This window comes from Sphaeramia orbicularis, chromosome 2 (genome assembly GCF_902148855.1).
Source record: "Sphaeramia orbicularis chromosome 2, fSphaOr1.1, whole genome shotgun sequence".
Taxonomy (NCBI): domain Eukaryota; kingdom Metazoa; phylum Chordata; class Actinopteri; order Kurtiformes; family Apogonidae; genus Sphaeramia; species Sphaeramia orbicularis.
Genome location: NC_043958.1, coordinates 29,227,593 through 29,241,593, shown reverse-complemented (window position 1 = coordinate 29,241,593; position 14,001 = coordinate 29,227,593). Strand labels below are relative to the sequence as shown.

Genomic DNA, 14,001 nt, shown 5'->3' with positions numbered 1-14,001 from the left:
ACGTTTGCTTTCCTGATTACTCATATGGGCAAAAGTTTCTGAAAAGGTATGGATAATAGTCTTAGGTATGATTATGACATCAATATATGTTTGGTTTCAAAACAACTGACGTAGTGCCTGCTGAGAAAAAACAACTAAATGTTCATCGTAAATTTTGCTTCCCCACCCTGTGTGTATATATATATACTTTTGTTATGATTACACAGCAAAAATTGGAGAGTTGAAATTTCAGGGTTAAACATTTGAGAGTCAATTTTCACTCTCAAAGTGTAGTTTTAACTCACTGTAAGTTAAATGTCATTCAGAGTTGGGGTTAATGAAAAGAGTTAGTCAAGCCTGTGGAAATTAACTCAGGAGAAATGCTGTTTTGTGTCTCTCCATAGTTAATTTGCTTGGCCCCTGCATTTCAAACCAGGTGAGTTTGTGCAATTTCTATCTGACTGTCACTGTGTCAGAGAGAAAAAAGAGGAAAAATAAATTTTCTACAAAAATGCATCAGCTTTCTTTGAATCATCCTGTTCACATTGAATTTTAAGTCATTTTTAATTGATTCACTTTTTTTATGATTAAAAATAACACTACTTTCAGAGTGAAAATTCAGTAAAATGAGTGTTATTTTTGTTACTTTCATGGTGTTAATTTAACTCTGTTTGAGTTAAAGGAGAAACTCTGACAGTGTAAATAATAAATCCATAAAGGTTAATAACCCAGGTCAGTGAGCTTATGAAGGGTGGCTGTGGCTCAGTTGGTAGAGTGGGTTGTCCAATGACCAAAGGGTAGGCGGTTTGAATCCTGGCTCCAACTATCCACATGTCAAAGTCGCCTGCTGGTGTGTGTGTGTGTGTGTGTGTGTGTGTGTGTGTGTGTGTGTGTGTGTGTGTGTGTGTGTGTGTGTGTGTGTGTGTGTGTGTGTGTGTGTGTGTGTGTGTGTGTGTGTGTGGTGCTTTAGGTACCATGAAGGTGTAGAAAATGTGCTACATAAGTTCAGTCCATTTACCATTTTTGAACTCTTGTAAGTGTTGGTAGTTAAATCAGTCAGTTTTAAGTTAACTCAGGTTTCTGAGTTAAAAAGGCAACTCTGGCATAGTGTTAAATAATTAACTCCAATGAAAATGTTAATTTAACTCTGTAAAGTGTGGACCTATTTAAACTCTGAAAAAGAGTTAAAATCAACTCTGTGGGAGTTGATTCAACTCTCCAATTTTTGCTGTGTATACAGGAAATTTGATTGATTGATTGATTGACTGATTGATTGATGAATGAAGTTCTACCAGGCTTTATTTTTTCAAGACCAAAAGTATTTATTCAGAAGTCACAAATGAAAATACAGTGTGACAGGCTCTATGTAACTACAGGTTTGACAGAGCAGAGTTTAAGATGACTCCAAAGGAAAATATCAACAAAAGATCATGTCTGGGCCACCTCAGCCGCATTCTTCACCTTTTCTTCTTCATTCTCAGACTCAGAAGAAGAGGAGGAGGAGGAGGAGGAGGAGGAGGAGGAGGAAGAAGAAGAAGTAGTCTTAGTTTTGGTCTTGGGTGTTTTCTTCTTGGCATAAGTTGGGTTGGTTTCAGCAGCTAGAGCTGCTGCACTGGTGGCGTCAACCATTTCTGCATTAATGACGTCTCCTTCAGGGAGGGGGTCTGGTTTAGCCTTTACAGGAGCTTCTGAGGCAGCACATTTGTTGGAAGGTTCACCTTCTTGCTTTTCAACAGCTTCTTCTTTCACTTGTTTTGGCTCCTTTGCATTAGGCTTTTGAGGCTCTGAAAAGAAAATCAGAATAAAGTTACACATTCTGAAGCAAAAATACATGTTTAGCATCTGTGTGGTTCTTCCACTCTCCTTTTTATCTTCGATATTAGATAGCTGCGATTATGTAAAGTTAAAATCTGGGATGATGGCATGCAGTTACAGGGTTTACAGTGATGACAATCAAGTGCAGTTTAGTGACACAACAAGCAGCAGGTAATGTGTGGGTTAGATTTCAGGTGTAACTCTGCAATCTGGGAATTAACTTTGATTTTAGAAGAATATGAAGAAGGTGTGAACCATATGGTTGTTGCAAATAAATTATCAACCGTATTTTTGACACCTCCCTATCAGTCCTATAGACACACATTTCAGGCACACGAGGGTCAGATTCTGATTATTTGTTTTGTTTTTTGTTGTTGGAGAAGCACCAAATATCGTGCAAGCTCAACTGAAAGTCAGCAAATGACCCAGGTCTTTCTTAGTGATAGAAATAAACTTGCTTTCTTGATTATTTTTTTCAAGAGCTTTTTGGCCAGATCCAACTTACCGCTGTGCAGTGCATCGTCTAAAGAAAACTCCAAGCTGTTGGGGGAAAAAAGCATAAACATGCTAACATATCTCATGTTTATCTCGTCTCATCAGGTGAGACTTAAAGGCTAGAGAAGCCCTCCTAAATAAAACAAGTGGCAGCATGAGGTGACTAACATTGTGAAATTTGAGCAAAACATGCTCTTGTTAAATGAATCTGCTGTTTGAAAATATATTTTAAAATATTCCTGACGTAAACTTTGGAAACTTTTCCTTTTGCTTTTAATTTTTCCTGACTTACACCTAAGGTGAGTACACACTCTAGATTCAACCAACACAGTGATATCTCTACAACTCTCACCTCTCAGGATCAGTGGTCATGCCATGAATCAGCTGCTGGTAGTTGTTGATCTCCTCCTCCAGCTTCATCTTGACATACAGCAGGTTGGTGTTGACCTCGTGCTGATGCTCCTCCAGGGATCTCATCTCCTTCAGCTCTGCCTCCAGGTCCCGGATCATCTTGTAGAGGGGGGTCAGCCTGTGACTGTACTCGACTTTGGTGGCACTCACAGACTCCTCCAAGGTGTGGATCTAAGAAATGGTACACAGACATCCTTTTCAATAATGTCAATAGTGTTACTTCTATTACTATTGGTGGGATTTTTATTTGGTTTCATGACTTTAATGGCAAAACTGATTCAAAGGGAATATGATGCATTATTTGGAAGACAAAGTGGTCTGAAACGCTAACATGTTCACGTGCTTAATGTCAGATGTTTAAATTACACTTCTTTGTTTTGTCAATTTGCACTTTTCCTTCATTTGAGAGATGAAGGTGAATAACATGAAGAAAATGGCCTCAGGTTAAAATTAGACCTAAGCTGTTGGGCGAAGGTCTGTGTGGGATGTGCTCTATGAGGTGAAACACCAGGGCAACCCAACCACACCTATTTCTGTATTTTATTTTGACACAGTCACTTTTCCAAGCTCATTTGTAGCCTCAAAACTTTCTTGGGAACTTCATAGCGTTATTCACTATTTTGGATTTTCCGCATTCAAGTTCAATGAATCTGATGAATGAAATAAGTAACAATAACTAAATGAAAAAAACAAAACAGATGATGTCAGAATGACTTGAATGTTATATAAACGCATGTAAAAGATCAGTTCAATATCTCTTCAAAATCTGGGGTCCATGTTTGGCTATAATTATATTAGAAAATAATATAATTATCTAATATAATTATAGAAGATTTAGAAAATTTGCCCGTAAGTAGCTGGGATAGGCTCCAAGCGACCCCCGTGACCCTAGTGAGGATAAAGCAGGTTCAGACAATGAATGAATGAATGAATATATTAGAAAATCCAACAATGTGTTAAATCTAGTATTTGACATGACTCTGTGAATGTTCTGAATATGTGGTTGTGTATGGACCTATAACTGCTTGTATTCCCAGTATGTTCAGTATTCTTAGCATATTTACCATGACTGTCTTATTTTACAGCTTTGCCTCTAGCTATTCGGACCAAATAAGGTCAAAGACATGTTGAGACAAACACAACACTGTGACTGCTCATCACCGTAGCCTTAACCTTTTTCATGTTTGTTTTGTTATGTAAGATCAAATCCAGGTGGCCTGTTCACTGGTAGTGCAGTGGATTATGAGCTTGTCAACTTTAAAGGTGGTGGTTTTAAGGTAAAATGATAGGGTGGCCACGAATGTTTGTGTTAAAAATCCCTACAGGCAAATATCTCATTCTTGACATTACAAACATGTTGTTGTACAATGCTTCTAGGATTTCAGGAATGTGTGTGTGTGTGTGTGTGTGTGTGTGTGTGCTTACCGTGCTAAGAGCACTCTGGATCTTAATTTGAAGAAGTTGCTTCTCTTTCAACAGTTCCTTGAGGTCTTCCTTTCCAGACTTCAAGGTCTCTGTGTTTTGAGCCTCCACCACCTTAATGTTCTCAAACTGCACAAAAATAAGATGGAATGGTGACATGGGGAGAAGACAAAGACAAGCAAAAGGATAATAATCTGAAAGAATGGTGAGTACATACCTTCCTCTGGTACCAGTCATCTGTGTCCTTCAGATTCTTCTTGGCCAGTTCATCATACTGGACACGGATTTTGTTGAGTACATCAGCCAGGTTCGACTCCTCAGACTTGATCTCAACCCTCACTTCAGAGTCCTTGATTTTTTCTCTCAGGTCTTTCACCTCCTGCACACACACAGGACAGTAATGTTCCACCATAAGCCTCTAATAACAGCTCATCTACTCTTACGTGTTTGTGTCAAATGTATGCATCTGTCTCACATCTTTGTGGTCTTCTTTCAAGGACTCCAGCTCATTCTTCACCAGCTCGATGTCTTTCTTCAGATGAGTGCACTTCAGCTTGGTTTCATCAATGGTCTTCCTCTGGTCCTCCAAGTCTTTTTCTATGGCTTTCCTTGCCTTTTTCTCATCCTCCAACCTGAAGAAGATGGAAAAAGACAAAACAATGATCCATAAACACCACTGACACCGTGCTTCAGCTATGTTTTGTGTTCATTGAGTCATTATTGCAATTTAACTTTAATATAAAGTTAAATTTACTTGTTCTTCAAGTCGTTGTTGGCCAGATTTGTGTTGTCAATCTGAAGCAGCAAGTTAGCATTATCCTTGGTGATGTCTTTAATCTGGAGAAAGAAAGTGAATTAATTCATTTGGGTTTGGGATTGAAAGTGTATTCTCAGATTACAGAGTATATTACTTGTAAAACACATATTGTACAAAACTCGTGAAAATGTCTAAAGGAGACCATAGAACCTTTTCCTTAAGCTCATCCAGAGGTTTCTGGATGTCATCCCAATTGCGTCCATCAGGAGTTTTTCTCCTTGCCAAAATGTCGTCGATCTGCGCTTCCAAGTCTCTGTTTTCACTCTCAAGCTGCTTCACTTTTCCCAGGAAGCCGCCCAGCCTGTCGTTGAGACCCCGCAGAGTCTGCTTGTCATCGGCAGGGGCGGCAGAAGCAGCCCGGTTGGGAGGCGAGGATGCAGTATTGGGGGCGGCCGTCGGCGCCGGCGCGGAGTCCGTCTCCGGCTCGTTGCGCATCACGTTACGCAGCCCCTGCAGGCTCGACACGGATGCCCTGGTGCCCCCTCCTCCTGCTCCACCGAACACAGAGGCGGATGAGTTTCTGGGCATGATGAGGGTTGGATGTGAGGACTCAAGCTGTTGGAGTGTTTCAAGCTGAAGAGATAAGATACCTGATGGATGTTATAGATACAGGTAGAGTTTATACCTGATTTTTACGCACAAATCCGCCCCCAGTGATGCCATTGGCTCCTGGTGCCTGGCACCACAGTGGTCAAACAGGTTTAGAGATGAAATTCAAGTACATCTTGTTGACTTTTTACCGTTTTACTCTGTAATTTTGTACCTGTCCTCTTTTGATTGGACACATGCAGAGTTTTGGGGAGGTGATGGGTGGTCCTTGCCCACCTTAAAAGCAGTTTACTTTGAGGGCGGTGGCTGTCTTCTCTTCCCCGCTCACCTGGTCAGCACCGAAACTTGACGTCGCCGCTTCACCCAAAACAATGTCCAAACCACGGGACTTCAGCAGCCAGTCGTACTCCCCCAGCAGCAGCACGGGACCAAGCAAAAGCACCGCAAAAAACAACAGCAATGCCAAGGAGAAGGACGAGATGGTCGGACTCAACGACAAATTCGTCAGACTCATTGAGAAGGTTGGAGATCAGTTAATGAATCAGAACATACCCTTATTTAACTCATAAAAGTAAAGTTAAATAATGACAAAACATTAGTCTATAAAAAAAGAGTTAATGACATTTCTGTAATAGCTATTGGATTTTTTTTCTGCGCGTAAAGTAGAATATTGTGCTTATTTACTTTGACGCACGATTGTTGTGCATGTTAACTGTAAGTTTTTCGCCATTCTTCTCATCAGTGCAAGAACTTTTCACATAAGTCCTCACTGATAGAATAACTAAACCTTTATGCAAATCTAATATATGTGAAGTACAACCCTGCATATAGCCTACATGAATGTAGTAACGGTATATTAAACACAGAAAACTGCAGCAAATTCATGTGTTGTCCATTGATGTAACTCTACGATGTAATGCAACATATACCCTATAAACTTTCATTTCACACATTTTTTTTTTAACATATCCAGATTGTACTATGGACATGGCATATTTCATTGAACCTTTGAAGGAATAGACTCTCCATTTTGAGGATGACCATTACATATTAAATTCTTTATACATATTATAAACTGACAAAGTAGTGAAAAGTCAGGTTGTCACAAATGTGACTTCTGCAGCCATAAGGTTTTTGTTACTTGTAAATGTGAGATGAACATCTGGCAGTATACAGTTCAGTTTAGGAAGAAATGATAATGACATAAAATGCAATTAAATGTATTATTTATCAACAAAAACACAATTCCCAGTAAGAAGCAACATAAAAATTAAGATCATGTGATGTCAAAAAGCAATGAAAAAACTAAAATAAAATCGATCATTCCTCAAACAGATCATATGGTCATGTTTTATTGAAATGTAAATGTTATATTGAATTTCTACAGAAATGAGTAATATACATATAGGTTTTACTATGGGTATTTGATGTATACTATAAGCTTTTATATCCATAAATCAAAATTAATGTAATAAACACCTCATTAGTAACGTAGTAATGTCCTTGATATGAGCACAAGTCATATATTACATTTACACATGGGATTTAAAAAATACATAATTGATGAGACATTAAAACATAATAATAATAATAATAATAATAATAATAATAATAATAATAATAATAATAATAATAATAGGTTCAAAGTATGTAAAATTAGACCAACCTCTGTCGGTGGTAAATAATTCTGCAGCCTCAGGCCATAGGAAGTGCCTCCCTCAGTCGGATTCATCTCAGGTACACAATGCTGAAGGTTCATGTAAGACGCCACCTGGTGGATAAGTAGAAAACCTTAAATCCTGACGCACAGGACTCATCCAGCTACAGCAGATGCTTCAAGACCAGGGCCCGTATTCCTAAAGATTCTGAGAATCCTCTCCCAGAGCTCCTAACTTAACCTAAAAATTCCTAGCAAGGAGTCTTAGCTTAGGAGTGATTCCAGAACACTCTCAGAGAACTCTGAGCAAGGAATGGACAGAAATTCCTATCTTAGTGAGGAGGTGTGATTGGCCCCGCTGCTAGGTATGAGTCATCATTTCAAAAGCTGTGATTGGTTGATCCTAAAAGCCAGAAAAAAATATACTTTTGGTGATAATGGCCAAGGGATGGACCCTCAAATCGATAAACTTAATCGTAGAATCTAATCTTATGAAGACTGTGTAATTGTAAATAATATTTCACATAAAAGAAAAATATCTGTTCAATGAACAGTAACCTATACTTTAAAATTATCCTACAAAATGTGTGAAAAAACTCAGGCCCACTTGCACAGTATTCACCTGGTGATAGTTATATTTATTTACTCATATTAATTTGCATGCTGGTAATTTTTGCACTTTCACCTTTCAACTCAACTCAATTTGGTATTAGCGAGGGTAAAATGTCTCAGCTTTCATCAGTGTCTGTGATTGCTGACCGACCTCAGGAGGTTGTGACCCTGCAGATGGAGGGTTGTGACAGACCCAAGTCATCACTGCTGCATTGTTGCATTTTCCCTGTTGCCAAATACCTCAGTGTTGTGATGATTTTAATTTTGGGTGGTGTTGCATTGTGGCATTGGGTTGGAGAAGTAAGTGCATCTCTAATGAGATCAACCACAAACATGATTTTTGCATGATCCAGTCTGTAGCGTTTAATTAATTCACTGTCATTCAGTGTTTGGAGAATATCCCTCCTGCCTCTTCCTTTGGCCATTTTGTCCTCTACTTAGGGAACTCCTAAGCTGCTGAAAAGTCCTCTTCCCTGCTCTTAACAGATCTCACCTAAGGAGCTCTCTTAAGGGCTAGGATTCTTTAGGAATAGCTTTTATCTTTACTAGGATCTACTCTTCATTTTTAGGGGAAATTCTAAGAATTTTCTTAGAATTTGGCCACTAGGAGCAACTCTTTGCACTAAGAATCTTTAGGAATACGGGCCCTGAAGTTCAACACATGGTTTGTCTCTCTCTGTCTCAGATGAAGGAGCTGGAGGATGAAAATAAAAAACTCGAGATGAAGCTGAAGATCCTCAAGGAGCAGGAGAAGTACAACGGGAACATCAACGACATCGTGAAGCAGCTGGAAAATGAGCTGGAGGAGCAGATTGAGAGCTTGCTCCGTGACCAGGACAAGCTTCACTCTGAGCTAGCAGCAAGTAAGGACGAGCTGCAAGATACCAAGAATAGGTCAGCAGGATAGTCTTACACATTAAAAACAATTGTTTTGTATTTTTAACTACTTTTTGGAGAACATTATATTTAATCTGATTTCAGGTATAATGATGAGGTTCAAAAGAAAAATGAGTTGGAGAGTGAGTTTATTGTCACCAAAAAGGTATGTGTTTGCTGTTTGATTGAACAAATTATTAACTGACAGAAATCTTAATGCCTGTTGTTTGGAAGTTGCTTCTCTTCATGTTGTCTGTGCATCCATAGACTTTTGCTGTGTTTGTGTGTTTGTTAGGAAGTGGATGATGGTCACTTGGAGGCTGTGGATCTGGCTCTGGAGCTGGAGGACCTGATGGGAAAACTGGACTTCCTCAGAGTTGGCTATGATGAGGTTTTTTTTGTTTTTGTTTTTTTTTCTCTCGCTCTTTTTACTTGCACTGTACCATCATTTCCAACAGGACTGTCACAATTATTAAACAATCAACTTAGCACAATTAGTTGAGCTAATAATCGTAAATATCTAGCATAATCTTGATAATCACATTTATTCAATTGTTTTTGGTAAAACTACCAGACATTACACGTTTCATGACTGTTTTCACATTTTCCACTGTTTTAGATTTGACCAATGTATGAGCTACTGTTAGCCTTATGAATGAATAGAAAAAGAACCAAAGTGAAATTGTTAATTATATAGACATGAAATCTTACTCCCTTCAGTGTGGGACCCATGGGACATTTACAAAAAAAAATATGTGCATATGATGCTGGTTGAATCATCCTATCACTTACATACACAAGGCATAATGCATCTCTGTTAGGTATGGCAGTTAATCAACTATTATTGAGTTGGTTCTCTTCCAAAAAACTCAAAGATTCCAAAAAAAATGTATTGTCAATTCACTAGTTGCACAGGACATATAGAGAATTGAGATACTGTGTCTTTGTTACCTTGTTGAAAGGCATGCATTTAAAAAAAAAGTGGTAAAAATGGAATAAGAATAAATAAGTGGTATAAAGAATAAACTAAAGTAGAATATAAAATGTATATATCAATCTATTTACAGTAGCAGTGGTTGTGTAATGGCAAAAGTGCAATGTATGTACTAAAATGCAAAATACAGTCAGTAGCAAATGTGAGAGTGGTCTTCTTAAATGACTCCTTGTCATGTAAGAAGTTATTGAAAATATAAGAGCCATTTCCCTCCCTAACCTTCCGGTGTCATGTTACTCCTACAGGAGATCAGAGAGCTGGAGTCCCTCATCCAAAATGAGACAGTTATCCTACGTAACAACAACATACGGTCACTGGACATGGACGAGATTATCGAAAGCGTCAAGATTCAGTACGCCAACATTGCCGCACGCACCAGGGAGGAGGCTGAGCAGTGGAATGAGAGGAAGGTAAAAAATATTTATTTATATTTATACTTAGTTATGAGTTCTTTAACTGTCAGCAGCAGTGCTCAGATTTAGTTCTGTCACCATCTCATTCTCCACAGATGGATTCCATGGTTCTCACTGCAGGACAACGTGAGCATGAAGTGCGTGAGGTCAAAAGGGAGATATCAGATCTGCTGCGCCTCATCCAGAGGCTTAAAGGGGATCTGGAATCTCTCACAAGGAAGGTAGGAGTTACACACTAATGGAATTCAGCAAGTGCTGGATTTAAAAACAATATCCATCAGAAAAATCTCAAGATCTTTTTTTAAAACATGTCTTTTCCCATGGTCCCCATAATGGATTTCTATTTGAGTTTACATGTTTACAGTGATTCTTATAAAAACCTATTGAGCAATGACCCTAATTGACCCTGTAAATGAGTTCTAAAGATATAGCAGCCAAATAAGATGTTCCTTTGCATCCATGGAAATAAAGAGTAGCAAAAATGAAATATACAAACACAGTTTATCAGTATCAGCATTAGCTGTCTGTTAAATTGTAAGTAGATACCAGGTATCTGCACAGAATTTAAATGTTGCTAGTTAAATGATAGCTTAAAGATTGTCTGGAGGAGGCACAAACATTTGAGAGAGCAAATATATGTTCTAGGAAATAAATGACTGAAATAGGTGACATACAGTTTAAGATTTGGTTTTTGAGTGTTGGGGGCTTTAAACCCATTAGACACATCTGCACTGGTTATGTTAGATAAAAGTACATTAATGGGAGTGGGGTTTTGTTTTTTGGTCACTTTTTAATGTGAATGTTCATAATTAGATTACAGTGGTCTAATTTACAGCAGTGTTTTCTGAGAATGCCTTAATATCCGAGTAAAACTGATATTGTAGTAATTATCCATAATATTGTAGAAATATCCATACCTGATATAATATTTAATCAGTGCCAATTTGTCTGTTAATTATTTTCTTAATTAACTGATTAGTTATGAGGTTAATAAAATAAGAAATGTAAATCTTTGTTTCCCTAAAGCCAAGATGACCTCCTCAAATACTATATTCAGTTAGCAGTCATAAAGGAATAATTTAGAGAAAAAAATAATTATATATATATAGATAGATAGATAGATAGATAGATAGATAGATAGATAGATAGATAGATAGATAGATAGATAGATAGATAGATAAGAAGCTGAAATCTCAGAATTTTGACTTTTTTGTTTTAAAATGTTCATTTTTGAAACTCAAATCAGTTATCAAAACAGTTGCAGATTAATTTAACAGATGAAAACTGATAATTTAATAGACTTTAAAATCAAATTAGGACCTTTTGAGTCTATTTGTCATCTACCTGATACACTCCTCATCTGTCCAGAAACCCTCTGACTGTCTCTTCTTTCTGATGCATCTGCTGTAGGAAGAATCCCTGAAGAAAGAAATCAATGATCTGACAACAGAAGGTGATGAGAATCTGCTGAAAAGTAGGGAGGACATTGCTCGGCTGGAGGATGCCTTGAAGCGGGCTAAGCAGGACTTGGCCTCACTGATCCGCGAGTACCAGGAGCTGATGAGCCTCAAGCTGGCCCTGGACATCGAAATTGCCACCTACCGCAAGCTTCTGGAGGGCGAGGAGCAGAGGTTTGTGGGGGTCCCCCACTGAACCGATCAGTTTCTACCTAAGTCGCTTCAGTTTTGTTGTTACATGTTAAAATACTTGTACTAATAATTATGGTTTCTTCTCTTTCTCTGTTAAGAATGAACGAAATCATGAGCAACGCAGGTAAGAACCACTTATTGCTTTTTCCTTTCTTTTTGTAAAATTTTCCTTCATAAAAATGCACATCTCCCATAATATGACATTTCTGTGGACACCTTTTTATTTTATAGTGTTATTTTTATGAAATTTGGGCAAAAACTAATTTTAGAACAAGTGAAGTCATTGAATTTTTATTTTAAAATATGTTTGGAATGAAATTATGTGAAACAGGGAAGTATCTGAAGATAGTCTGAATTGGTGATGAAGAATTTGTCCAGGATAATTTTTCTTGTTTTCTATTAGTCAAACTGGTACAGCTGATATGATTTACTGTAAACAGTATGATCCTAAGGTGTTATTTATTGCTTTCCCGTCTGATAAAATGTAAGGTTTTAAAGATAATAATACTGATAAATAAGACATGAAATCCTGAACTTAAAGGGGCATTCATTAACCACTGTAACAATTAAGGAATGTCTTATTATTTCTATACTAACACACTGTACCTCAGTCTAATGTGCAATAACTAGTCATGAGACGTGCCTCATGACTGGCACATGTATGTTTACATTTTTGGCACACTCTTTATGTTTATATTCTTGTTATTTACTTTTAGATTTTTATATTTGTATCCTGTTACATCTCTGTTTTATACTTCTATGTTTATTGTCCACTTTTGCATTTACAGTATTTTTATTGGACACTTTCATACTTTCTAATAAATGGTTATATTTTACTGTGGTGTATACTATATGTATAGTGTACTGTTGCTGGCAGAGACCACCTGCAATTTTGTTGCACAACCTGTGTAATTACAATAAAGCCTATTCTATTCTATTCTATTCTATTCTATTCTATTCTATTCTATTCTATTCTATTCTATTCTATTCTATTCTAATACAGTGCATTTTCTGTTATTTTTTGCAAATAAATGACAGTGCTTTTGGAATTTGGGGCAAAATCTAGTCAGTAGTATCTAGAATAGCCAAAAATTTTTTTACTAGTGAAACCAGTGGTCTCTTCATTTTTTTCTGACTTGTGAAATAAAATAAAGAAAATATTTGATTCTTTTTTTTTTTTTTTTAAAGAAAAAAAAAAGAAAATATTTTATTCTAATTAATGTCCCACTAAAATCAGACCTTTCTTCCGCTCAGATTTCTAAAAACAAACCAACTTACTTGCACGCAGACGTTCACCAACCAATGAAGCAACAGCCGCCAGAAAAGCCGCAAGCCCCAGATTCCACCATCGCCCCAACAACCAACACCATCATCCCAATGGCCACCATCACAGAAGCATACCAAGACTCCAAGAAATGCCTGCTGATCCGGGTGAATGTGGAAGCAGGGAAGGTCGTGTCTGAAAGCTACTTTTATGATGAAGACTGATCAGTACTGTCTTTCTATCACTGACTGCAGCATAATCCATAAAATGTGAATTTGTTAGATTATTAATTTAAAGTCAGATTTTTTTTATACATGATCTGTTTTGCTTGTGTGCTTTATTTCGTTACCTGGTGGACTGTAAACAACAGCTCCTTGGCAGGTTGAACATCTTTCTCAGAATCAGTGCTTGGGGGATTTGTGACATTTCGTTTATTTTAAGCATAGACAAAAATAGGCTTCTTATCCATGTTTGCATTTCCAAATGTGACGCCACTTTGTAATGTGTTTTTACAGGTATCTGACCTCTTTTGATACAAAGAGAATACAGAAAATACAGGATATTAAAAGTGAGAAGATTTCTTAAACATATGAACTATGAAAACCAAACAAGTGTGTTTCCTGCTGTTGGTGTATGTCTTGTGTCAGGATGAAAAACAGAGCAATATTGTTTCCTAGAAGTCACATTGTAAAGAGGCTCACATTGATCTGGTGTTATAGTTTCAGACTTAAACAGCTTTTCAACAGCAGTGGAATGAAACTGAGACAAGAAATTGCTGTGGAATAAATTTAATAAATAAAGCAACATGATCAAGGTACTGTATGTGCTAATCTTTTTCTCTTCTTTAAACACTCATGTATTGCAGACTGTATTTACTTGTTGGTACAACAAATTTGATAAAAACTCGATAAAGGCAGGAGACAGTCATAGAGGAGTTGGAGCCCGACAGTCTCTCCCTCCTCCTCCTGTTACTCCTCTCCCGGTTCTCCTCTGTCATCCTTACAGATACCTACACAATATTCCAACATGGAAAACACAGTGCACCATG

General features: G+C 37.5%; 2 protein-coding genes across 4 annotated transcripts; one reads left to right on the top strand and one right to left on the bottom strand.

Annotated features, from left to right (window-relative positions):
* Positions 1–1,260: 1,260 nt before the first annotated feature.
* Positions 1,261–5,499, bottom strand: LOC115436218 (keratin, type I cytoskeletal 18-like). 2 transcript variants are annotated; one of them, XM_030159006.1, is made up of 8 exons: positions 5,090–5,499; positions 4,877–4,959; positions 4,598–4,754; positions 4,340–4,501; positions 4,126–4,251; positions 2,642–2,871; positions 2,300–2,334; positions 1,261–1,763 (listed from the first exon to the last, which is right to left on the bottom strand). In XM_030159006.1, the coding sequence occupies exons 1-8, from the start codon at positions 5,465–5,467 to the stop codon at positions 1,408–1,410; spliced, it is 1,527 nt and encodes a 508-aa protein (XP_030014866.1). In that variant the 5' UTR covers positions 5,468–5,499; the 3' UTR covers positions 1,261–1,407. The 2 variants fall into 2 exon arrangements, with proteins under 2 accessions (XP_030014866.1, XP_030014874.1); XM_030159014.1 differs by lacking the exon at positions 2,300–2,334 and having other exon boundaries at positions 1,614–1,763.
* On the top strand, positions 5,412–13,775 carry LOC115436230 (keratin, type II cytoskeletal 8-like). 2 transcript variants are annotated; one of them, XM_030159027.1, is made up of 10 exons: positions 5,412–5,551; positions 5,731–6,009; positions 8,443–8,651; positions 8,739–8,799; positions 8,929–9,024; positions 9,873–10,037; positions 10,136–10,261; positions 11,451–11,671; positions 11,788–11,813; positions 12,978–13,775. In XM_030159027.1, the coding sequence occupies exons 2-10, from the start codon at positions 5,860–5,862 to the stop codon at positions 13,175–13,177; spliced, it is 1,254 nt and encodes a 417-aa protein (XP_030014887.1). In that variant the 5' UTR covers positions 5,412–5,551; positions 5,731–5,859; the 3' UTR covers positions 13,178–13,775. The 2 variants fall into 2 exon arrangements, with proteins under 2 accessions (XP_030014887.1, XP_030014895.1); XM_030159035.1 differs by having other exon boundaries at positions 12,944–13,117.
* Positions 13,776–14,001: the final 226 nt, after the last annotated feature.

What these genes read in the sequence shown, in the direction of transcription:
- LOC115436218 (XM_030159006.1), bottom strand. Translation starts at nt 5,467, where the DNA reads ATGCCCAGAAACTCATCCGCCTCTGTGTTCGGTGGAGCAGGAGGAGGG. An exon ending in ATGACTGGTACCAGAGGAAG is followed by an intron (nt 4,252 to 4,339) that starts GTATGTACTCAC and finishes ATTTTTGTGCAG; the next exon opens with TTTGAGAACATTAAGGTGGT. An exon ending in AGACGATGCACTGCACAGCG is followed by an intron (nt 1,764 to 2,299) that starts GTAAGTTGGATC and finishes TTTTCTTTTCAG; the next exon opens with AGCCTCAAAAGCCTAATGCA.
- LOC115436230 (XM_030159027.1), top strand. Translation starts at nt 5,860, where the DNA reads ATGTCCAAACCACGGGACTTCAGCAGCCAGTCGTACTCCCCCAGCAGC. An exon ending in TCGTCAGACTCATTGAGAAG is followed by an intron (nt 6,010 to 8,442) that starts GTTGGAGATCAG and finishes TCTCTGTCTCAG; the next exon opens with ATGAAGGAGCTGGAGGATGA. An exon ending in AGCAGTGGAATGAGAGGAAG is followed by an intron (nt 10,038 to 10,135) that starts GTAAAAAATATT and finishes CATTCTCCACAG; the next exon opens with ATGGATTCCATGGTTCTCAC.